Raw genomic sequence first — 26581 nt, forward strand, 5'->3', positions numbered from 1 at the left:
ATATGCCTCTTTTGAAGGCTACGATACTGTTCGTAACAAAGGATTACTGGAGTCTGCTTCCACAGGTTTTGCATCAGCCTTACACTCAATGTGCTCTTGCTGACCTGTTCTGGCTAATGCCTTTAGAGTGGATGGCCCATCATGTATTTTGGGAACCAGGGTGACACTGTACAGTGTTTTTCCTTAGCCACTGTACCTTGCCTTTATTTGTTATCTCAGTAAAAAGTGTAAGCAGTGCAAAATGATTACATCTGTGTGCACCAGGATTGCCTAGTGTAACTCAATGTGTTGGGGGTATCTGTGAAGTTAAAAATACACATGGAAATGAAGTGCAGAAATATGACTCTCTGCTGAGCCAGATATGTTAACTTATGAGAAGTTATTTCAAACAAGTTGTAAGTTATTAATTAGTTCGATTTATTTTGTAAATGTGGAGATATTTTTCAAAACCTCATTGCTGCATAATGTGCTTAACTCATTGTTAATAGACTCTTCTGTTAGTCAGTGGCTTTTTAATGTGCCAGCATTGTGAAAAATGAAAGTTCACTGAAGTATTGCTACAGTATTAAATGGTTCTCATGAGCAGTTTATGTGGAATGCAGCATATATTTATGGCATTGGTCCTGTGGGTCTAAAAGAGTGTATAAACACATAACTTTTATTGATTTGTGATATAAATGGTATTCATTTATATGATTTCATTGTTTGAGTTGGAGGGGCAGCCTGTGAGCATAATTGGGATTGATTGGTAGAGATTAGATTATGCTGCTGTCTCACTAGCATGATAATATACTATTTTTCTGGTATGAAAACTCTAACATTTAGATATGTGCAAGATGTGCACAGTGTTAACATGGTGTTATCTAACAATTTGCAATATCTCTGTTACACTTCTCAAAAAATACTCCTTTAAAAATTGTAGTTTAATTTCTCAGCTTTCATCCTCTCAATCTTGTAGTTACTTTCCAGTCCTGTCTTCCTCCCCCTAACAACCCTTTAGAGCTCAGATCTTGAGTTGTCAGAGTTATTTTATTTTTGTCTGGGTTTTGTTAATTGTATGTAGGGAGAGAAAGGTCTTTGTTCTTGCAGTGTGTAGTTGTGTTAGACTCCTGTGGTATGCACACAGCAGTACTTGGTGCTGTGTGGGAGGGGAGAGGTGTAACTTCACTCAATCTAGCATTCAGAAGGCTGGGAAACTCAGTTTTAACTGTAGTGTATATTTCAGAGGATTGATTTTTATTTTTTTTGATGTTGAAAGATAATAATTCTCTGAGAAAATACAAGAGTTTTTTGACAAATTCACAGTAAGATAATTTTCTGCACATTCTCTCTCATTTTTTTTTTCATGCTGTTATCAAATTAGCTGCCAACAGTTATTGGCTTTACTTCTCTTTATCTCTGCACTTTGTAAGCCCAAAATAAAATTAATGGAAGCAGTAGGAGGAAGCAGCATAGGGTGTTGCCTTAGGTAGGTAGATATTGGGTTGCACGCTGTTTCAAAAAATTCTTGAAGGCATGTGTCCTCACTGAGGTCTCACTGTGTGCCAAATTTAATAGGCTTGTTAAGGCTTGTGATGGCTGTATCTAGGCGTGTAGAATTTCTTCTGAAAGTATCTTTTCCCTCTGCAGAAGGGGCTTTCTTATTTCTATAGCAATGCCTTAATTTCTAGAACTAGAATAGTGGAGGAAGGGAAGGTGGGCAGGAAAGAGCCATGCTGGTGAGGGGTGGCTGACATATGTGCACGTGTAAATTTGTTTGTGTTTCTCATGGACATTAGAACCTTTGCCTTAAAGTGGTGTAATTTCTACTTTTTGTTGCACTTGAAGAACCTGGAAAAGTAGGATTTTTACATTAACACTGCATAGTCAAGAGAAACGTAACTATTAGCTCATGAAATACTATTTTAGTGTGTCCGTGATTACAAAGAATTATATCTTAAATTCATGGAATAGGTAATTGTGTAAGAAGTCTAGTTTAATCACAGTACTACAAAAATTGCAAATCTTTATTTTCCCATCTCACAAAAGGTAAAATTTTGCATTGTCAATGTACTTAATGTGTTCTGCCAACTTCTTGAGCACTTAGGTTTTCTCATTTTCATTCAAAATGTCTAATATACTTTGTCCAAAGTTATTTTATACTTTCTGTTTTGAAGTCTGATGTGAAGTACTTATCACAGTTGATGTGTTTTGTTCTTAAGTAATATATTTTTAACTAAAGCTACTGAGTCTTGTTTAGGTTCCAAGGGGTCTTGTAACACAGATGGCAAAATTACATGCTTAATGAACATGGAGAATTATGTATATTGAGTGCTATCACAGCCAGATTTATAGTTTGTATTGACTAGACATATACTTAATCCAAGTCAGAGTAAATTATTTTATCTTTTGTATGGAGAACTTCATACTCTTCTAAAAGTGCTTAAAAAATTAGATTTGAAAGGTTATGATGCATTCAAGACATTGTTTTACAGTCAAAGACCGAAAATTTCTTCAATATAAACACAATTCTATTATATTTGTTACATGGTAAGTAGAAGACTTAGCCACTTGATGTTGTATGCCAGGTGTATGAACAGAGACTTGCAGTTTTTTCCCACAACAACTGTGAACTTCATAACACACTAGGTCAGATGATGTTCAAAAGCTTTGTGTACACAGTCAATATGTATTGCAGATGAATAATTTCCAGCAATTCTTGAAGAGATTGTATAGTGTCTTTTAATTGAAAGAATATGACAAAAGGAAGATGTGATTTTAGATTGCTCAGATCTAGGACTGGGCATGAAAATTTCAATATATTCTTGCATCTTTATTCCATCTATTTTTCTGGCCCAAAATCACATGCTGCTTTAATCAACACTTATCCCTCCCCCAAGGAAAAATGGTCACTTAAGCCAAATTGAACTGAGAATTAGTAATTTCTGTCTGCAAGGCTAAGAGCATGAAAGTAATTTTTCAGTTTTGCGTTTGGACCCCTGAGATGAAAGGCCAGTGTGCTAATCCAGGAATTTTACATAAGGCACTTTAAGTGACATGATAATGGTGTCATTAAATGGATACCTTTTATACAATTACTGGATACAGACCAAGCATTCATGTGTGAAACATCTCTTCATAAGGACAGTTTGAAAAATAGTAATTTAAAAATACAAAAACAATGCCAGTGCCCTTTTTGTCTTTCATACAGTAAGAGAAATAAAAGAAATACAATAATAAATAATATAATCCAAGACCACGTTGGATTGGAGCTTTGAGCAATCTGCTCTAGTGGAAGGTCCCCATGGCAGGAGGACTGGAACTAGATGATCTTTAAAGTCCCTTCCAACACAAGTCTTTCTAGGATTTTTTGATTGTACACTACAGTAATAAGATTTTTACTGTAATACAATGTAATGTAATGTAAGGGCAGCATCCTGCAAAGTTCTGAAGACAGCTGAGAGGTTTCTTAGAGATGGAGGGAGTGGGAGATGGACTTGAGTGGGCTTTAAAGGCTTTTAAAGGCTTAGGGAGCAGTGGTCAGAAAAACTGTGGTGGTTGAGATGAAATTTTTGAATTAAGAGTTTTTGTTTAAAATGGAATATTTTCTTTAATGAGTTATTGAGGAATCTGAGAGAAGGTAATGGGGGTAATCACAGGTAAATCATTAGGATGGGTGTGACTGGAAATTAAGTTCAGAATTATGTCTTAGACATAAATTGCTAGGATAAAACATCACGATAGCTACTTCTTTATCTGCAATTTTTTACAAATTGAATAAAGGTTTTGAGCCAGAAAAACAGAGCCTCCTTCAGGGAGGGTATTGCAGCCCTCGTCCCCTTTTTATGATGTCGGCCAAATACATCTAGATCTGAAACTATTCTTGAAAAGAATTTTAGATCAATTTTTGCACTGAATATGTACTTATATATACTCCTTGAATATGTACTAATATATACTCCTTATACTCAAGCAGGCACTTAAAGATGGATTCTGGTACAGTCATCATAAATTGGTTGACCAGACATAGTTTCTGCTTTGACTGGCATGAAACCAGTAAAACTTCCTTTTGTTTTTATTGTGTACAAAAATGATCCCACATGTATAAATGAAATCAAAATGGAACTAACTTTAGCAGTCCTTATGGTTCAGGTGCAGGCAGGGAAAGGGAGTTTTTTTCTATCCTTTGGGATTCTAGTCTCTGCAAGCAATCAGATTTTCTAGAGTGTTTTGTACACAAAACCATCAGTGGTCTTGAAATTTAAAATGTAAAGCATTATGCTGCATAGTTGCCATGAAGGGTAGACAGAGATGTATGTGCGTATGTGCCTATGAGAGGGTGAGTATTAAGTGCACTGAGCTTTTTAAAAGCCCTTTAAAATCTCAGTGGTTTAATGCACTTGGCCATTACTTGTCCTTTGTATAGTTTGACAGGGTTTAGTGGTACAATTAACGTTGCACTTTGTCTCCTCTCTGTCTTCAGTTCTTGAACAGATCTTTGATATGTTTTTTTTCAGTTTCTTCTTGCTTTCTTTGAACATCTAACATTCTTCATACAGTAACCAAGGAAATTGGCAGTGTTTAGTGCCCTACTCTGATCATAATCCTCTTCTGTGGGCAGAAATCCTTTGGAAAAAACCCAGTTTTTTCATCAATTGAAGCAAGTGCTTGGCCATTTTCTAGCTCTAGTACTTTAGTGTCCTCTTGAATAAATTAGGCTTCAAGAAGTCAGAACTTGACCTTCAGACTGTGTTATGTGGCCTTGAAGTGCATCAAGAGCTACTGCTGAATAGCTATTTTTGCTGAAGTAAACCCCATACCGATTATGCTGCACTGCTGTACGTGAAGGGAGAAACTCAACAAACAGCACACAAGGTGTTGGTGTGAGCCTTATGCAAAAGATCAAATTTCCCTTACTTTTATGGCTGTTACATGCTACTTTCTACATGCATAAGCAAGTGCCTGAAAAAATTAGAAAATTTTCTTTACTTTTGATAAACTGAAGCTACATCACTGAATGCAAAGAAAACTCATCACATTGAAGCAAGGAATTATTCATATTTAGATGTGCTTTCTTCCTCATTTTCATGCAGTTGCTATAGGTACTGCCCATGCCCCATCTTCCTCACTCCTTGTTTTTCTGCCTGTTGGTCAGGAACAGAGGCAAGACCAGCCTGACAAAACAGCAGCTGCCTTAAGGATCTAAAGAAGTTATGACTGTTTATTCACGTATTTGGTTTGCATGGCAAGGTTTTGGTTACAGGGGGAGGGGAGCTCTACACGGGCGGTTGCTGTGAGAAGCTTCTAGAAAGTTCCCTCTACGTCCAATAGAGGGAATGCTAGCTGGCTCCTAGGCTGACCCCATCATCAACAGTGGTAGTACTCTGGGATCATTTATTTAAGAATGCAAAAAAGGTTGTTGTGCACCTGCAGCAGAAGAAAGAGAGAGAACATGTGAGAGGAACAGCCCTGCAGACATCATGGTCAGTGGAGGAGAGGGAGGAGGTGCTCCAGGCGCTGGAGCAGAGATTCCCCCACAGCTGGTGGTGCTGACATGGTCAGACATCTGTCCCCATGTGGGACCGTGGCGTGTGCAGACCCACATGCAGACCCTTGGAGGCCCCAAGCCACAGCAGGTGGGTGCCCAAGGCAGGCTGTGATGACTGTGGAAAGCCCACAATGCACAGGCTGTGGCAGGATCTGTGGGAAGAGCCCGTGCTGGAGCAGGTGCAGTGTGAGGAGTCTTCCCCCTGAGGAGGCAGGACCAGCAGAGACAATCTGTGATGTACTGACTGCAACCTGTGCTCCTTGTCCTGCTGCACCCCTGGCAGGGAGGAGGTAGAGAGAATTGGGAGTGAAATTGAACTTGGGGAGAGCGGAGGGGTAGGGAAATGTGCCATAAGATTTAGTTTTATTTGTCATTGCCTGTTTGTGGCTTGATTGATAATAAAACTGGTTTCCCCAAGTTGAGTCTGTTTAGCCTGTGATGGTAATTAGTGAATGATCTCTCCCCATCCTTATCTTGACCCACAAGCTTTTTGCTTTATTTTCTCTCTTCTGTCCAGCTGAAGAGAGAAGTGAGAGTGGCTTTGGTGGGCACCAGCTGTCTAGACAATGTCAACCCACCACAGAGCAAAATGCCTCAACTGATAGAATTCTGTGGTAACGCTAGAAAGTTTAGCCCAGTTCCAGTCTGTCTGTATCTTACATTGGTAGTGACTTTCTAAAATTTCAGTTTTGAAGTTGTCCATATTCAGTTGCTTTCAACCCTTTATTTATGTTTACATTATTTCAAGGCAACCAGTTTTTCACAGTTTAAAGTAGTTATATAAGAACAGATTTACTCTGCTGCAGTACAGTTTATAATGGGTGCCTTGGGAACAGTACAAAGCAAAGCGAGTCAAACTTGAAGTTGCACTTTCCAAGAATACACATCCACGTTCTTCACTCAGAGTTGTTAGGCTCTTGGCATGTATTGCATATTCCATCATAGTTCTCATATTTCATCTCCTTTTTTTGCCGGATCCAAATGGCTGTGTTGGACTGCTGACCAATATCTTCACCAAAACTCATGCTTGTGCATCAAAAATGATAACTTGGAGAGACATCTTTGATTCCTTTCTCTCCCAGTTTTTGCACATCCCTACAGTTGCTACTTCTTGCAACTGGTGTTTTTGCAGATAGTTTTTTTGTTTGGCACCACTAAAATTCATATAAAGGACTGAGACCTGGGAAGAGGTGTTCAGTTTACACCCTTAATGCTTTTCCTTTATTTTCTACTAGAATCCTCCCCCCCCACCCCTTCCTCCACTATTCTTTAGTGCATTGTGATTTCTTCACAGTCCTTTGATCACTCTTGTTGCCTATTGTATAATTTCTACTGACAACCTTTGCCCTAATGTAGTGTTGTGCTTTTTTTTTTTAGGCCACTTGAACTGCTTTTCTGAGCTAGTCAATCCTGTTCTCCAAGAGATTAGCAATTAAATGATATCTAGACTGAATAGCAATTGGAGCCCTCAGCTTTTCTTGTATTGGCCTGAAAGCCAGGCTTCAATAGCTCATCATACCCATCCGCTGCATATGCAAGTCCTCAATGTTGTTATTTTTCCTTTGGTCCTGTTGATTGTAACTTGTTGGATTGGTGTCTGTCACTGTCTTTTTGGGTATCTGTTTGACAAGACATGTAGGATGATCATAACAGAAATAAAATGCATATATTTATGGTAATATGAACATGGCTTGTGTGTGGGCAAGCGAAGCAGCAGCCAGACAACCCAGCAGACCTCTGAATGTAGGGTATCACAACAAGCGTAGAGATGGGAAATGTGCTGCTGGCTTCTGTTTTCCTGTGGGACTGAAGACTGCTCAGTCTATGTATCTCATTTTCATTTTAGAACAAATGATTAGAGGTAAACATAATCAAAATACACTAAATTTATGAAATTATCACCCCCTTTTAACTACATCACCTACTTATCTTCCTTTTCACTTGGTTCCCTTGTTTTAGTCTGCTGTACGTGGTGACTATTACCCTTTTGCCAACAGTTACAGGAGCTGGTTTCCATGCCCAGATGCCCTTCGTCTTCTTCTGTTCCTTTATGGGTTTGGATTTGCCAACAAAACCTGCTGACAAATCTGTAATAACACAATAGTGTATAGTTGGAGATTTTACATGGTTTGAGTAGACTTGCTACATTTACTGCAGGATTTATGCTTTATTTGGATTTTATGCTTTGGCCAGAGGGAACAATGCTATGTGAATAAAAAAAATGTTCAGAAGTGGCTGAGAAATAAAATTTTCTGTCAGAATACCTATCCTACAACAGTTAAACTTTGCTCTTACTTTCCACTGATGGCTAGAAACAGATACCCAGAGATGACAGTACTGGACTGGAAGTCTGACCCAGCAAAACAAGTTTTTTTGTCATATACCAAGTGGCAAAGTATTTCAGCATTGTAAAGCAACCATTTATTACAGTAGGTTACTCTACATGGCCTTTGTCATATTTGCTCTGGACATTCCTTGTACCACTCCAGAAATATAGAGAAAATTTTCAAACTGTATCTTTAGCTAAAAATCTAAACTTTGCTATGTCTTTGAGTCTACATGATTTTCTCCTCTATATATTCTATATATTCAGGGGAATACACAGCTGTTATAGTTGATGATAAAGGCATTCTTCTCTTTTAAGCTGTGTTACAGTTCAAGCCAAAGCTTCTGTTTAAAATGGCCAAAGTGAAAGAGAGTTTTAAGACAAAAATCTGTTCTCCTTTTTTTTTTCTTATTTAAAAAATCTATTTCAGGACTGCTGCAAAGGAAATAGGAAGCTAATTGGTCTCTTAACAGTGTTATTCAGAGACTTGGTCTTTCTCAGCTTTGCAAGAGATCTGCTCTACTGAGAAACCAGCAACATGGTGTGAAAAACCTGGTAGAAACAATAGGTACTTCTTTTTATAGCTGGTATCTCTTCAGAAACATAGACTGCAGCCAGAACGCGGCAGTAACAGATTTGCTTTCTCTTGTGCTGGAACACAGCATTCTATTTATCTCTGACAAGCGAAGGATATGTTGGACAAACTGCACTATTAAATACAGAAAGCCTCATTTAAATAATGTTAGTGCCTTGACATAAATAGGGACAAGCTATACAAACATGAGGCTGATAACATTTTGCCCTCATCTTCGTTGTACACAGAATACAAAAATCAGAAGTATATTTTAGTGGCTTCATATTTAAATTTCTTTTTTCCTCTGTCTTCAGACATGACTCATTTTCTGTTCATTTTCTGTTTGACAAACTTTTTTTTTTTAATAAATGAAATACTAAAGTGCCTTCTTAAGTCAGATACTTTGAATCCTCCAGTATGATTGTTCCATCCCTCTTTTTAAGTCCAGTTAGTCTAACTGGATGTTTTCCATCTAGCTATGCTAAGTGCATTCTATTTATTGCTTTTGTATGTAGTAAAATGTAAACCTGCATATTACTGTTAAATATATAGAATCTATTTAAAGCTAGGACTTTGCAGGCAGTGTGGAAACAAAGGACTGAAAATAGTAATACCATAAGTTTACTAATAAGGCTCATATGCTGATCAGCTCCATTAAATTAACTTTTCATGAAGAAAAGTTCATGTGAACGTACACTTTTATTAACCTGAATAATCAAGTTTGGTCTGAATATTAATCTCTTTCAGTCAAACAACAAGATTTTTGAACTTTATCAGAAAAGACTTGTTTTGAGGGTAAAAACTCTTAGTTATTACCAAGGGGATTTTTGTACCTTGCTGGTTTTTTTAGCAATCTTCTGTGGATTTCATGAGAAATAATAAGGAAGATCTGATTGAAAATAATGGGTCATAAAGCATGTACATTTAGCCTAAACAACTGAGCTGTGTTAGGAGGACTGTATGAACTGAACTCTATGAAGGAGCGTTGTGATTCCAACACAAGAAGTGGTGGTGCTTGGCTTAGGGGAGAATAACCTGTGTACATTTACGCAGTGATTGGATTACATTATGGTCTCAGCTGAGTTTTCAAATTAATTTCCCTTGTATATAGAATTTTACCCAAGTTTCATGGAAATTTAACCTTTAATTAATTTATTTTTAGTGGCTAGGAAGATGTAAAACTCTCTTGCCTTCCTGATCATCCATGTATTGTGTTTAGATTAATTGAAAAGCCATGCATTCTGTGCACTGGAGTTGAGAGGGAACCTATGCTGGATTAGCTGTCTTTGAGTGGTAGTCTTAAGAGGATAAGAATAGGGAGCCATTTACCCTTCCCTGCACCAAGAGGTTTTACAAATAGCCTTGTGCCAGGTGTTAAAGTATAAAGTTAGCATTAATAATATTTTAATGAAAAATAACTAAGACTTATTTTTATTGTGGCTAGTAAAACATGGTTCTTCCGTTCTGAGTTAGAGGGTTCATATGAGTAAGAGCCTGAAATTACTTGACTATAGATGGCTATTCTAAAAATGAACTGTGTGTTGCAAGTTTACCTTTATTCTGTAGTCTATTTCTTCATAACTGTTTAATTTTTATTATATCTCTTTTTTTGAAGGACCTGGGAAAAGTTCTTGATACCAGTCAGTGTAAACTGCATTATCCCTCTGAGATTTTTCAGAATTATGATGGTTACTCTAAATCACTTCAGGAATTGCTATGAACAAGATGAAAAAAAGTTTTCATGAATGTAAGAGTAGGTTTTCTTCTAGGAAGAGACAGATTTAGGTAATGTTAGTAGATTCTTTCTTAGCTGCCTGGTGGTAGGCACTGGTGACTCACGAATTTGCAACGCGATACCCAAAGTTAATCTGCTGCAGTAGCCCTTGGGCTTTTCCACTTTTTCAGGTCTGAGCAGAACTTTATATTCACAGCAGAAGAAGTGATAGATGGAGCTTAAGCCTCCCTTTCCACTGCTGCTAGGATAGGCTGAGGTTTGCCATTTAAATGCTAGACTGTATAACCTCATGTTAACTATTTGCCTTTTTATTTCCAGTTTATTTCCATTTTAAACAGACAATTTTATTTCACCTATAAAGACTAGATCTGGGAACCTGTTCCATATCTATTGTGAATAATTAATGCAAATAAATGATTTAGCTTCTCTGTGGTGTGTTTATCTTGTATAAGTGCTCCTTCAACAGCTTAATCATTTGGCAAGTCTGCTAATTTTATTTCATTTCTGATGTTCCATGGAAGTGTATTATTTGAATTTTTTGCTGATAATATTTAAATTTCCTCACAACTTTCTAGTTATTTGCACACATCTTAACAGTTGTATTTGAAGTATCTTTCACTGGCTTTGTTTGGAATCTCCGTAGTTTGAAAAAGATTTTTGGTAAGGTAGATTAACTTGGGACTCCCAATTTAAACAAATTGTTTGATCTACCCCTACCTTTCCTTATAAATAATGTACATTCTTTTTAAGGAGTTTATTGTGTGTTTTACTTCTGTAGATCCCTTTGTATTTCTCACTCCTGATTTGGTCCTTTGTGATAATGGCTGTTGATGGTGATAAATCTTTCACTTTATTTATTACTGCCATTCCTACTTACAGGATGTTGTACTTCACAGTGTTGCTGTTGCCATTTAATTCTTCAATTATTGTAATTTTTTTGGGCCAAGTGGCATTTAATTATCATATAGTTTACAAGAATCTCACTTTCTGCTCTAAAAGTAGTTGTATTATGAGTTAGCTTTCCAACACGTGGCAGTGGCTTTTCCTAGACTTTGCCTTTTTGTTCAGTTTTATGCAGGGAAATGGAATCTTCTGTAACTATTTTATTACTATCTTTAACTACATTTTGTTTCTGTTGACCAATATTGTTAAATTGAATGCATCAAATTCAGGATTAAGTAATGATATTTGTATTTTAGCTTCCCTGTTGTGTCTTTCAAACTCTGTTTCTCTTCAGTTTTACTGACATTGTCTTTGCCATAATTGCGTGTCATATTGTCCTCATTCTGCCATTTTTTCCAGTATCATGATGTGATTGTCATAACCTTTGTTTGAAAGAACTTTGCTGGTATATTTTTACACGTAGCCTATTATAATTTGGAGATCTGCATAATTTAACCTCCCTTTTTATAATACAACATATTTACACATCTAAAGCAGCATTCAAGTGAGGAGGTATAAGTGCTCTACCAATCTTAATGAGTTCAGTCTGCTACCTTGCTGTGCAGAAACAGATTTCACTTCCCCTGCCTCATGTTGTTAAAAGCAAAACTGAGGGACTAATGCTGCCTTGCCCAAAGTCAGGTGGCTTCTTCTGAAAGCAAGAATTGCCATTTGAAAGTAAGAATTGGACCTTTTTGTCTGTATGTAATAGAAAGTATTTTTTGTTACTTCTTTGCATTGCTATTCAGTTTCTATTTTTGGTGTAATTTTGTAATTCCTGGGATGGTCATGGGTGGTTGGATTAGGGCATGGAGTTTGTACTGGGAGTCTGAAGTAGGGGAGTGGCTCTGTGAGCTGCATCATACAGACAGTTGCCATAGTGCCATAGTAAATACATTGCCACAGAAGAATATTACAGAAAATAAGTAGAAATAGTTTTAATTTATAAAATATGCATACTTTTAACATGAAATTTAACAAAGCTTTAAAATAATTTCTAGAAGAATATTTAGGCCTAAAAAAATTTTTATGTTTTGAGGCAAGAAATTTTTTTAATTGCTAGAGAAACTGACCTTGTCCGTCATCTTACATTGGAATAAAGGCTGCAAATTAACATTGTTTTTGCTCTTTAAAATGTAATTTTTAAAAAAGGTTAAATGATGGAAAAAGTATGAGGTCCTTCTAGGTTGTGGAAGCAGAGGTAGACTAATTTTCCTAGATTTGCTCTTCCTTCTTTGCACTTTGGTTTCATTACAAGACAGAAAATAGGAGCTGTGTTCCTTCTGCCTCTTGAAGCTATACTGTGATCCAAATGAGAAGTCAAGATGTGTACAATTAGACATTGTATGCACCTTGTTTTAATGACAGATGTAAATTTCTGGAAACTGCTCGAATCCTTTTGGCCTGGAAATTTTCCCTTTGGAGGAAATGTTGGAAGCTGACATTTTAACTGTAGATGGGGATATTTGAACAGAAAGTCTTGCATTCACAGCTGCTAAAGAACACAGTAAACTTTACTAACATGCTATTTGTTTCTAACAACAGTTGTGACTTAACTTCTTAAATATTTTTATGAATGCAGAATTTAGCTGACTCTTACTAAACCAAGACAGGCTGTTGCTAGAAGTCATATACCAGTTCAAAGTGCTAGAAGTTTCTAAGCACTTCCATTGTAGTTAAAATACACTCCAAATTCCTCTACCCTTTGCCAATATCAATAAGCAAAAAATTTTGTCTAGCAGGCAGAAGGGTTGGGAGTTGGAGAACAAATGCTGCAGGCAAAAAGCCTGATTGTTTAACTATAGAGAGGGGTTAGCAGAGTATCAGGCCAGCATTTCAGGAGAAGTATGACACCCTGGGAGTGTAAGAATTTTCAAAGCCTGGTTTTGCATACAATAATTCTGTATTTAACAAAAATGTGACAGAAATTATAATGTAATTACAAAAATGTGCAGTGTTTTATTTGGGGGAAAGGGGGGAATAATTTTAGAAGTTATAAGCTAAATTTAGGGGCTTTTATCTTTATAAATAAATGTGGCCCTTTTTTTTTTTTTTTTAAAGGTGCTGACTACCCACTGTGTCAATGGTTATACAGAAGCATTAAGAATCACATAAATGTCAGGTCATATTGGTGTAGGCACCTAAATATGGAATCTGTGTGGTAGTGTTTCTTTTTCTGTGGGTTTCTACCTGGCTTTTTTCACACGTTAGGACTTTGGTTTGAAATTTTAAATTCCTCAGTGCAGGGCATATGTTTGTGCTGTTTCTGCAGATTGGAACTTCCGAAACAGATGGCATGAAGATTCTGAAGACTCAGACTTGGACACCATCTCTTAAAAGTCTATGAACACTTTATTTAATTATTGTAGTGGAGATGACGGTTGGGTGGGGAAGAAGACTCGGGGGAGTAGAGTCCAGCTTTGCTTCTCTTGCTCCTCCCTCCTCCCACGCTGCTTACCTTATGTGCTCTTTTACTTATTCTTTTATACAATTTTATACAATTGTATAAAATTCTTTTATACAATTTTGTACAATTGCTTACATTATGTGCTCTTTTACTTATTCTTTTATACAATATACAATTTACTTATTCTTTTATTCAATTGCTTCTATACAATAAGAAGCAAAAAGATTTTTTGCTTCTTCTGGTTACTTTTTAGTGTAAAACTAGGATCTTCTTTCTATTTTCCTTTATTAAATATTTGATTGTATTTTTCACCATTTATTTTACATTCTGAGTTCATTTGATTAGTGAAATATGAAAAATAATATATTTCATTTTGAAGCAACATTTCTTATAATAATAATTTTTGGAGGGATAAAGATGCATCGCACATAATTCTGGGATCTTGGCTGATTTTTAATATATTGAAAATCTGAAAGAGAACATATAGGAATGCTGTACCTCCTTGCCTGCTCCCATAGGCAGTGAAAATGATTAATGCTTGTCATGCTGAGCTTGGTGTTTTCCTCTTCTAGGAAGATCTTGGAGCTGCTTATTTCTTACTTCCAGTGACTTAAATAGAAGCTATTGAGGTGTTTCTTTTTCTAGCCTTGGGTAGAACTAAAATCTCCTTGTATTTATAAACTAGACTGGAAAGAAGATTTCAGGGCTGCTGAGACAAGTTTTTCTGCCTAGTAATAGGTATAGTCAAGGGAAGTGAATCAGCTTGCTTTGCTTTGGAGCAAAGTTTGAGAGTGTAGGGTATGAAAACTGTAATGAGAGCTTGGTCTCAATTAGCAGCTCTTTTCTTGTGTGCTACTTCTCAGACAAATTTTTCAGGGGAAAAAAAAATGGAAGAAAGTGGAGATGACTGGCCAGTCAAATACATGGTGAGAGTCACAATAAAAGTGGAGGTATCACTCAAGCTTACTCATTTCTGTAGGAAGTCAGCATAGCTGCATCTTTAGTATAACTCTGCCACCCTTTAATTCTCAAAGCATCCTCTACTTCTAGGAAGAGAAATATTGCAACATATTTCCAAGGAAAAATGGCATTTGGAATTTATCTTTTTTCATCTGATCCACTCCTCTTGGAATAAGTACATTCCTAGCAATCTTACAGAAGACTTTGCTTCAAACACAACACCAAGTGCATACTGAGCAACTTCTAATTAAAAAAACCCTCAAAGATCACTCTAAGTGATGAGATTTACACCAATTCGTTAAGCAAAATGTGTGACAGAAGTTGATGAGTGTCTATTAGGTGACTCTTGTCTCCTGCTGCATCTGAATCCCTTGCAAGGAAAAGAAAAAGGTCGCAGCATTTGTGTTTTGTAAGGTACCCCATCATAGCTGTGAGCTGGGGTGATGTGTTCTCCTAGACTTGAGCAGGATTTATTTCCCTATACTGAGAAAACTGAGTGAGAATACTCACAGAGAATATCAACTGGGTTTTTTTCTCATTGTTTTTTTTGCTGTGTTGTTTTGTTTTGCTTTAGCTGAGCTCCAGTAGTCCAAGGCCACCTCCAAGGCTTCCCACTCCCTGAGCTGAATGGCCACAGGCAGCTCATTATCATGACTTGTGTTGCTGTCTCCAGCATTTTAAAAACTCTTTTTCTGTTTCTCTAGCAATAAGAGTGAAGTCATCTGCACTGCGACTCTTAACCCTTTTAAAAAGAACTTCTGTTAAAATATCCGTCAAGAGCCTCAGCATGGGCTGTACGTGCTCTTGCTGTAAAATAAGCATATCACTGAACTTGATGAGTGCCTGGGGAAAACTGCAGTTGCTGCTCTGTGCCATAGAGTCCCTAGCCAGCATGCTCATGTGGATTCCCACCCTGGCTTTATTGCAAGAATATTAGGAAACAGAATAGAATATTTCAGCTGGAAGGGACTTAAAACAATTGTCAATACTTGGAAAGTTACTTCAATTCTTACCTTTGCTTTCACCTTCTCCACTGTCTCTCTCCTTTCTGGCATTTCAGCCTGTAAAATCCTTTAGGTTCAGCCTGACATAGACTTGCTGGACAGACTAATGAAGCTGTCTGTGACCTTCAGTGCTGCCCACAGTAGGACCTATTTTAAGGTGATGGGATGCTGTTTCCTCCAGTCACCCCTACAGCCCTCCATCCCATTCACAGTGCACCCTGCCAGACGCATCTTTTGATTTCATCTTTGAATCATTGTAAATATTGCAGGAATTTAAATAATTCATGCTGGTTTATCCTGAATAGCCAAGCATGATTTCTGTGTGCCTGGAGTAGGACTTTGTGTGTGTGGAGCCAGGCTCTGCTGCAAGCAGGGTGCATTGCTGCTGGTCTCCTTTGCTTAGCAGTGGGAACACTGCCAAAGCAGAGATGTCTTACAAAACCAACCACAGCCATCCCCCATGGCTGCTTTGGCAGTATTAAATTCAGTAGCAATGTGGTCTTTTTGCCTTTTGGATTAAATGGAAATACTGGGCTTAGGCCTGTGGAAACATTGGATCTTCTTTCTCTGAGGGCTTCTATTTCCCTTGAGAGTTTCAGCTTTGAGGTGGTTGATTCATGTGTAGGGGGAGGGTTTTCAGCACTTTAGGAGCATGAATTTAATGTTTGCCACATCCTGAAGACTGGTGTTGTGGCAAGGGTGGCTGAATGTTGTGTGGGACTCTTGACCTGTCAACACTGATTAGGTGCAATATTAAAGCAAATTATCATGGGCTTCATACTCATTTAATGTGCAGGGCCAAAGTTTGGAACAAAACTTCTATATCTCTTTAGTTCCACAGAAAAAATGGGGTTTTGTAGAGGAGTAAGGCCATCAGTGTGCTTTAAAATCTGAGTGTGATTTACAAAGGGAGTCCTTTTCCTTGATCTGATGTTAGGAAAACATGAGTGAATGAACCTGTCTTTTTAAAAATTATTTTTGGATTTTTTCTGTTAGTGGGAAGATGCAGGTGGTAGGAGATACAGTTGGAGTTTCCTGCTCACTTTCCTACCAACTTCAGCACAAACCAGAGAGGGAGCTGCCTTGACAAGCTGGGGCACAATACATTGCTGCTTGTTTATTAGATGCTTGAAATGAGCATGCATTCGGTAAGGCAGCTGTTAGGAATGACTGACAGTAACAGGCTTGTTTGTCTTTAAAGTGAGAACTTGTATCTTGCTGTTTAATGAGGGATTTACAATGGTATTTAGGTTTTGTGCATAAATTTCAGGAGAGTTTTGTCTTGCTTTCTCATGAATATGGATAAATTCAATAAATTGAGAGGAGTATTTTGTCAGTTAAAAGCATCTTGGGCACCCTTTAAACTGAGGATGTGTGTGCAAGAATTCCAGTTCTTGCTTGTCAAAATTTGAAGCCACTCTGTAACATCTCCTGTTTTACTCTCTACAGAACTGTGAGCATCTTGAGTCTGATTGCCATTCTCTGAACTAACTCCTTTATCAAATCCTTCTACAGTTCTGCAGTTGGAGAATTCTTGAGTTTCACTGTTTATGCTGTGTGGTTTCTTTTTCAGCTTATTAAGAATGTACAGTTTCACTGCATTTATTTATCTCTCCATTAATTTTTTTTTTTTTTAAGGTAATGTACCAATCTGGCCAGTGTCCTGTGGTAAGGGATATCCAGTGGCCAAATTTAGTAGGGGAATATTCTTTTCTTGGCTGTTCTGTTCTCAATGATGCTATTGCACTAGAGAGGAATGGCTGCCTTTCATGTTGCACTCTGTGTGTGTGAGTTCTTGTCTCAGTCACAGAACTGAGAGAGCAACATACATGGAGTAACTGAAGCAAAGATTAAACTTATGGATATTTTAGAGATTTTATTTATTGCAGGTAATCAAAGTGTATAGTGAAGATGATACTAGCAGAGCTTTGGAAGTACCAAGTGATATAACAGCCAGGGATGTGTGTCAGCTCTTGATATTGAAGAACCACTATGTTGATGACCACAGCTGGACTCTCTTTGAACAACTTACCCACACAGGTTTAGGTAAGACTAATAACACATAATGAAATGATGGTAAATAAGGTGCCTGGTTTTAATTTTCATACATGGAAGTACAATTCTAATAGAAAGGCTTGGAGGCAAAATGATGGGAAGTCTCTTCTGATTTTTTTATTTTTGGGGTTGTTGCTTCTGATTGTTTTTGAAAGCATAGGTATAAACTAGATTTTTTTCATGGTATATTTGCTTCACACTGGTTGATCTGCATCTGTAAGAACAATTTGGAAGACACTAAAAGTTAAAGTTCTCACTGCAAATTCTTCCTTGCTCTACCTTGTTTTTATCAGGCAGTTCTTTCTGTCTTATGGGTGGTATTTTCTGCTTATCTCTAAAAAGACTTGGGTTATTTTCATTGGAAATAAAATCCTGTTTGTTCCTAACACACCTGGGTGAAATATCTGACATCAGGGACTGAAAGAGGTTACACAGTGCTATTTTATCTTTACTATAGAATTTGGTTTTCAGAAGTAATATCAGAGTGGGCTGTCAGTATTTTCCTTCACTGCATTCACTTTGGCTAGATTTATGGTGCACTCTGGGATAATGCTGCTTTAAAAGGAAAACAAAACCATTCCTCCAAACTTCCACATAGGACCAGTGAACTGCATTGAAGCAATACCATGTGTAGTATTTTAAGTTGCTGGTAATGAGATGTTCTGAAATTCTTTCACTTTTTCAGTGCTTCTCTAGTGTAGTAAAACTTCTCTTTTTCTGTTTTACGGTTCAAAATGTGTAATCTGTGGTTTCAAAATATAACATCTGATCTCTGTTCTTTTTTGAAGTGTATAGGTGTATTTTTGCAGTATAAAAAACATAAGGCAAATTAATTGTAGGGAGAAATTGTTTGCAGAGATGTAAAAAATGCAGAATACAGAAAAGACTTTCCTTAGCAAGAGAGGAGTTTAGAAGCCCACTGCTGGAAAGTAATAGAACTGAATCTCAAGTTAGTCAATCTTACTTGCTTTTACAGCACGGTGTTTCAGTACTCTGTTGTGTATGCTTTTGATAGGAAATTATGTTAGAAAAAATCTACTAGAAGACAAATGCCAAAGAAATATGGTTATAATTTCACATCACTCAAAATTTCCATGTTATTCTTGAACTTTGGCACTGTACTAGAGCTAAAAAAGGTAGTACTTCTGCAACTTCAAGGGCAGTTCCATCTGCTAGTGCAAAGTGTGGCTTGAAAAAGAGGATGTTCTGGATGCCTTCCTGCATTCTAAAATACATAGAAAACTCCATGGAGTTCTTAATTCTCAAAAGAGACTGTGCTGGTACCTGGTAACTCCAGTGCTGTTGATTTAAAAAAAATGTGCACACCAGGAACAAAAATCAAACACCCCCACAAACATTCTCCCTGGCCACTCTCTCCTTCAACCCTCCCCACCCCCCCAATATTTAAATATGGCTAAAAACTATTGTTAGAGACCCTTTCTTCCTCTGGATGTATCTAGGGAATCCAGCCTTGTGCATTTATTGAAAATAAACTTGACTGTGCATCTCTGCCTCAGTTATGTTTATCAGCTGTAATTTGAGGATGAGCTACAAAAGCTAAAACTGTTTTCTGCCCTTTTATACTCCTTTATCCTATGAAGGCAGACACAAGCGTTTTTCAAATTTCTTTTCATGCTTTGTAAAATTTCAAAGATATTTGTAACCTTTTGCACTGAATGTATCAGCTGTAAGATGCTTCCAACTCAGAGGAAGGTCAGAGTTAAATCTGGGTCGAGGTTGAAAATGACTGCTATAGAAGAAGAGGTAGCAAAATGGCTTTAGAAAACAGTGCTATATAAACAGCAGAAGTGTTTTCTGTTTCCTGTAGTGTAGCTGGTGTTCAAGTAGTGTTGTAACTATTGAAGAAGATGCCTTTGAGCAACCATGCCAGAACAATAGTGGCGCTGTTTCTCCAGCTTTCTGGATTTGCACAGTACACTTTTTGACAAGTAGTGTGTTTTCTTCAATCTGGAGGATTTCTTGGAAGATTTTAATATTATATAATTAGTGAAATTGATTTTCCTAATATTCTGATATTCTTGAAATTGCTGAAGACCTTCATTCACCATGCAGTGTTATAATTGCTCCAGCTGCTTTCAGTGTAATTCTAGAAAAAGGTGAATGCTTAATTTTAAAAGTAAAATAATTTCCTAGATTATGGGGTTGGCAATTCAATATTACTGGCCAAGGAAAGGAACAATTTGAGATATCCCCTATGTATTTTTAGAGTACTGAACACTAATGGAGTTATTTTAACAATGCTGATTTAGATTTGGTTTTGTTAGAAAGAGTTAACATATTCATCTTGACTTGCTTTAAGTATATTCTTAAGCATTGGAAGAGTAGTTTGAACAAATACTTTTAAAATGATGAGTTAGTTTGGGATTGTTTTCTGTTTGTTACTGCTGTGTGTTTTATCCATGTAAATTTGGAAAGCCTTTTTCATCTCATAAGTTCGGGGAATTGGTATTGAGACGAGAAGTGCTGTGGGCAAATGTGTGTGTCTGTGTAAACCCCAGGATTACATGGATTAATAATTCATCCATCAATTAGTGAACATTTTCTTTAAAATCTAACAGCTGTCTGAATACTCCTGAATTAGATATAATTGCATGAATCTTAGCGAGCTGAGCACAATGTTCTACTTTTAATCAAGACAGACATTAATTACATTGCTGGATTGTGCCTTCATTGCTGTGTGGAGGTATCTGCGGAGAAAGTTTAAAAAGGAAAAAATCCCAACAAAACTCCCACCTAGGGCAAAGCATTAACCCACGGTCTCTATATTTCACTTTTCACAAACATATGTGCCCTTGGGTGCAGAGCTCTATTGTTGAACACCAAGGATGGTTGTGTCCTCACTGCTGCTGCCTTGGCAGCCAGGAAGCTCAGCTTTCCTCCCCACCTCCCAAGTTTTGCAGTAGCAGGGGTTCTACTTCAAATATCTGAAGTTCAGCAATTCCTGCAGCTCTATTAATCAATATATTTCAGACTTGTGTTTTTCTGGTATGTGTTCTTTTAACTTGAATGGTTTTCACAATGTCTAAGATCATTGAAAGCAGCTGAAGTGTGCCTAAATTTGGATGATGCCATGTCATCCCTAGCACCAAGTGCCTTGGTGCTGTGAGTCCCATACTTCCACTGCAGTTCCCCTGAGCAGGGCAGGCTCTGCAAACAGAACAGTTTTCCATCACTGCTCTCTTTTGTAAGGGAAGTACTATCTTCATCCAGAAATTTTTCCTTTTCTACTGAGAAATTTTTCTGCTGGCTTGAAACAGTTTTCTGTTTGCTTCTGCAGCTGAATACACATTTTCTAGGGCTCCTCTTTGAGTGGGGGGCAGTGCCTTGGCCAGGCACATCAGTATCCTTCAGTCTCATTTTGATTTCACTCTGCATTCTTTCAGGTAGTCTGTGAAGGCTGGGAAGGTTCATAAAGCACTACCTGTGACGTAGTGCTGAGCAACGTCTTTCTATTTTTTATTTAGTTTAAATTTTTTCCCCACTGGGTGGCTGGAGAAGAGGCTTTTTGAAATGTACTCCAGTATGAAATCTTTCATGTGCATTAAATACTTTCATAATTAAGGAGGCTGTTGTGGACTGTAGCAGGTGCTCCTCATGTTAGAGATAGCAGTAATAAAGAGATGATAGAAAGGGAGGTAGAAACTCTCCAGTCTAGTTGGAAGACAAAAATGATTTACCTAAACAGAAAGGCAGGTTTTTCATGTCAGCATTTAAGGATTTGATTACAGGGCTGTGTTTTTGGAGGGCACTCAGTGTTTCCGTTCCTTCAAAAAAGTAAGTTTACTCAGTTATAAAATATTTTTTGCTGTGACACCTTAAAAATAAAGAAATCTCAGCACCTTTACCCATCTTTTGGGGTGATGCACAATGTCATATTTTTCTACCAAGAAGTAAGTCTTGAGGAAATGGTGTTTTCTTAAATGTCACAATGCCAAGCATTTAAGAGTTTTAAATGTCATCTCAGAGGAGCACTTTCTCTCTATAAAACTGAAGGAAAAAAATGCTGGTTTTAACTCAGAGCTTCAGTTCTTTGCCCTTGCATCTGAAGAATGTGTTTTGGAATAGAACAACCTGTACAAGATTTCAAAATGCTTACTTTTCTTTCACTATTTTGGGGTATTTTTTGTATTCTGAATTTCTTTATGGTTTTATTTGCTTCATTTAATCTGATTACAAAATGTGATTTGCATACAGCATCTTTAATCTCTGTCTTTTTGGATCAAAAATTGGGTGAAATTTTTAAAATTCAATGAAGGGCAAGTTAAATGCAATGGAAGTTTAACTTCACTTCTCTTTATCTGTAGATCATGAGAGTTCTTTGGCTTCTGCTAGTCATGAGTTTGATATTTGCTTTTGCATTTTCTTTAATATTTTTTGTTTTGTTTTCTTATAGGAAGAGCTATAGAAGACCATGAATTAGTGATGGAAGTCCAGTCAAATTGGGTAATGGAAGAGGAAACCAAACTGTATTTTAGAAAAAATTATGCAAAGTATGAGTTTTTTAAAAATCCACTGGTAAGTCCTAAAACTTTATCTGTGAAGTTACTGCAGTTGCTGTTTCTAAAAAAGTCTTTTTTGGTGCACACAGATAGTCAGAGTTTAAATTTTTTAGTGTAGCAGGAGTCAAAAGGAATAATCAAGAGGGAATATGTGACATACAGCAATGTACTGTAGTGCATGTGATCATTGGCTGGTCCCTTTCTTACAGTTGTCAAACAGCCATGTTCATTTTTTATATTTGGGAGTGATGAGAGCAGTGATTGGGTTTAATTGTATTGAAATTTGCACATGGACATAAAACAAAATTAAATTTTTGCAACTCATTGAACTTTTCATCAAGTGACAACATAATATAAAATGAAGCAGTGTGAGGAGGGGCACCTGTAGCAAAGATGATTTTATTGTTGAAGTGAAAATTGAATGTTCTGGCCCAGCACTGCCAAATTGCAGCTTCTCCCAGCTGTAGCTAAGTGACAACTGACACAAAAGGCCATGAGCAGCCATAACCTACTAGGGGTAAGTGAAAGTGAAGCCAAAGTTAGCATACATAAGGAATGGAAAGGGAGCAGAGATATCCTGTAACTCAGGGATGTTGCCAAAGGTTAATGCTGCTGATTCAGACCTTGGCTGATGGCAAAGGCCAGGGAAGCAGTCCTGGCTCAGCAGAAGGAACTCACCATCTGGTTGCTCCATGGTGTCTTTGGACAACTCCTAATGCTGTCTCTTATAAAACCAGCTTGTTTCAGATGTAAAAGGGAGAAATGGCAGAACTGTGTGAGGGCTTAAAAGATAAAAAGTGAAAGGGAACTCAGATTATCTATGCAAAATATAAAAAGGTAAATATAAAGATAACAAGAGGTATAAGAGTTTTGGGAATTTTTTTGTTTGATTGAACTGTGTGTCTCTGGACCAATCATGATAGATTTGTCCCAGATATGGAGATACCGCTATACCAGTGAAAAATTTTTCATCTTGAGATGGTCTGCAGTTAGTAAAGAGGCTTTCACAGAATCACAGAATGGGTCAACCTTCCTGCTCAAGCAGAGTCATCCCAGAGCACATGACATAGGATTGCATCCAGAGGGTTCTTGAATATCTCCATTGAGAGAGATTCCACAACGTTTCTTGGCAATCTGTTCCAGTAAAGAACTTCTTTACTATGTGCGATCATCCACATAGTAAAGAAGTTCTTCCTCATATTCAGGGGGGGACTTTGTATAAATCAGTTTCTGTCTGTTGCCTCCAAAAATTAAGTTTATGTATTGTTTACCCAGTGAGTGGAGCTGCAGCTACAGCAGCTTCAGCAGCTATAGCTAAGCAGAGTTCTGCTCAGTGTTCTGGTCCCAGCTGCAGCAAGCATGTTTTATCACTATGAGTAATTATGAATTAACCCTACCAGAAGTTCAGTTTCCATTAAAATGGAAATTGCTGGACATTGGGTGGCTAAGGGAATATTAACTTCAAATTTGTCCAGGCCTTGAGAAAACATTATTTATGATGGTCAAACCCTTGTGTGGTTCATATCTGCATGACTGTATTGAACACCCCAGATGCAGGTCTGTCCCATAAATTATCCCTTGAGCTTTCCTTGATAATGAAACTGGCATTTTAGTTGTAAGCTTTTAACCCCATCATGTTGATGTAGTCAGATTTGTTTTGTAATTTGTATAATACATAAAATAGAAGATTAAAAAAAAAGAGAGAACTCTTTCTGTGTTAGTGGAAGATATTCCAAAATATTTTACTGGGTTTCTAGTGTAATGAAAACAATAGAGAACAATACACTTTTCAGCATGTTGATGTGGAGCCTCCTTACTTTGTAGCATATTGACTCCCCAGGCAAATCTTGTATGTCAACAGCAATAGAAATTACTGGTAGAAAAACAACACTAAGGGCCAAATATTGCAATGTGATTTGCACTGGTATCTGAAACCCTGTTCCAGAGACTATTGATGTTTTCTCAAAATTCTGTGTTTTTCAGCAAATAATATATAGCATGTGCCAAATTTTGGGATGATATTAAGGTAAGCTTAAATTATTGGATCAGGGAATCTTCAGTGTCTTGTGCTGCACTGACAACTTTAATTGCACATGCAACAGAGAAAGTTTTGTATTTATTTTTGCAGAATTTTGATTCAAGTTCTTGTTGTTACAGAGCTTTTTTCCAGATCACATGATATCTTTTCCAAGTGAGACCAATGCAGCTCTAAGCCACTCTGGGATATTACAGGTATGTAATCCTTGAATGAAGATGAACCAGCACAGCTCATAATTTCCCATTATCTGTGCTGTGTGAGCATAGTTCCTTATTGCTGTTGGATCTGTTGCTAGGTTTTGAATAACTCAAGACATAGTTAATAACTTTTTTCCTCAAGAGATAAGAAACAATGTGTTCCTTGCAGCTTTTATATGTCCATACTTGGAAACTTGGATGTCCTTTAAGAATCAAGAAGCACCAAAACAAAGGAAATACAGTGGGAACATTAAATACCTTTACTGGGTATTTCAGGTGAAAGACACTTTTTCCTTAAATAGGTGGAGGAGCGCTGAACAAACTTAGCAGCAGGCTATGGTAGAATACCAAAATACTGGTGATGTGACACAAATGGATATAAAAAAGAGTTAAATGGTTAAACTTAACAAGTAGAGAATTTAGACTGACTAGTATGATTTGTTAGCTTGAAGACTACTGAAGCCTTCAAAAAAAATTATGGTAGGTCACTCAGTGTTAGTCATCTTTTAAGCAGACACAGGATTCTAATTTACAGTGGGAATAATGAAATGATAATACAAAATGACCGTATCAGGGATCATTGTCTTACTTTCAAAGAGGGGAAAAATGAGTAATAAAGGTGGAAACATACACATCACTCTTGTTTGCTTGTCATTGGAAAAATTAAATAATAGAAGAAGAACTTCCACTGGTCTTAAGACAGCAACCCTATTCATGAGTTTTGGGGATAAAGAATGATTGGAAAGGCAACCTAACACAGGATATTTAGGGCAAAAGAAAAGAAAGACAGAAATTACAGTTTAAAAAAATCTATATGATAATGTCTACCTTAACATCCAGCAGTAAATGAAAAACATCTTAAATAACTAATTGTCAAAGTACTCTTTCATATTAAATATATCCTTATAAGAGTGGATTTTAATCAAGATGTTAAGATTATCCCAAATATGGTAAAAATTTTTGTGAATTAGATTTTACAGACACTAGATTCTGTAAGTAATTTTTACAAACATAAATAAAGTTTTTGTGATTTCAGAAGTCCTGCAAATCTAATGAAAATTGTTTCCATTTTGCCACCTACATAATACAGATTTTGCAGTCTAGCATAAACATTTAATTTAGAAAATTCTGTCCCCTATGTCAATAGAGGTTTATATTTTTCCTCACAAATGTAATTTAGTAGTTCAAAAATAATGAAGAATTTTATAAGAGAACTGTTTGCCATATATTCTCATGCAGAATTTTTTAAGCCCATATTGTGAGATCTAGAATATGTTCAAAGCTGCTAGGTAAACTTAAGAATCATTCTAAATATACAGCTAGTTACTTGTCATTTTGGTAGCTTGAAAAACATGTTGCAAACTCTCCTCTGTTGCTATTTTGTGTTGCATTGTATGCTTAATTGTATTTCATCAAATAAAACTTAATAGGCACAAAGTAGAGAATACCTTGGTGGATTGTGCAGCCATTGTGCACATTTCAGCAGAAACTGTTGGGTAAATTGTTTACAGTGAGTCACTATCTCCTTGGAAACTTTCATTAAGACAAGTTAATGGGCTGCATTATTATTTGTGATGTGCTTGGTTAAGTATCAAAAGAGACATTAGTTTGACAATTCAATGCTTACAAGTCATTAAAAAATCACTTCTGATACTTTGACATCCTTTTGTGGATCGAGCTGTAAGCAAGTAAAATGTTTTCAAGGTCTGTTTTTCTTAACTCTCATTGAAAGTAGAAGAGTGAGTATTTTGGCTGATGAATTTGAATCAGAACGTCTTTGCAGAACAGAGCCACAGAAACAAAAGAGAAGTTCATGAGTCTCCTATCCATTTAGCATGTACTAAGTGAAAGTACGAGGTCTGGGATATACTGAGTGCCTGTGTGTACCCAAGAGAGGTTTAAATGCTGCCATGGATTAGCCTACAGAGGTGTCACCGTATTGATCAGGGTATGGCAGCTCTGAGACACGCTGCTCTATGTGCATGTGCAGTGGCAGGCAGTCTGGGTCATTTGGAACTTGCTTTAGGCTACTTTTGCAAATTGGCTGTTTTATATGTCAAAAATGAACATGGTATGACGATTTTAAGATCATTATTAAGAGCCAGGCTTCAATTTCTTTAATCTCTCTGCCATAGCAAGTCCCTCTTTCCCTAACCAGTTTCTCGTGTGACTGCCATTCCAGGCTCCAGGCTGAAGCAGACCTGCACTGCATTTCAGTCTCTTGCCAGTCTCCTGGATGTTGTTTTAATCTCCCCATTGCCTTATTCTGTCTTCCACTCTAGGTTTTGTTGGCCTC

General features: G+C 37.1%; 1 protein-coding gene across 1 annotated transcript in view; it reads left to right on the forward strand.

Moving 5' to 3' along the window:
* The window catches only part of GRB14 (growth factor receptor bound protein 14), a 58965-nt gene that overhangs the window by 16354 nt on the left and 16030 nt on the right, over positions 1 to 26581 (forward strand). Inside the window, 3 exon segments of the mRNA XM_074548593.1 lie at positions 17365 to 17521; positions 21945 to 22066; positions 24208 to 24282. Coding sequence (XP_074404694.1) covers positions 17365 to 17521; positions 21945 to 22066; positions 24208 to 24282 — 354 coding nt within the window.

The sequence above is a fragment of the Zonotrichia albicollis genome, chromosome 10 (assembly GCF_047830755.1).
Source record: "Zonotrichia albicollis isolate bZonAlb1 chromosome 10, bZonAlb1.hap1, whole genome shotgun sequence".
Lineage (NCBI taxonomy): Eukaryota > Metazoa > Chordata > Aves > Passeriformes > Passerellidae > Zonotrichia > Zonotrichia albicollis.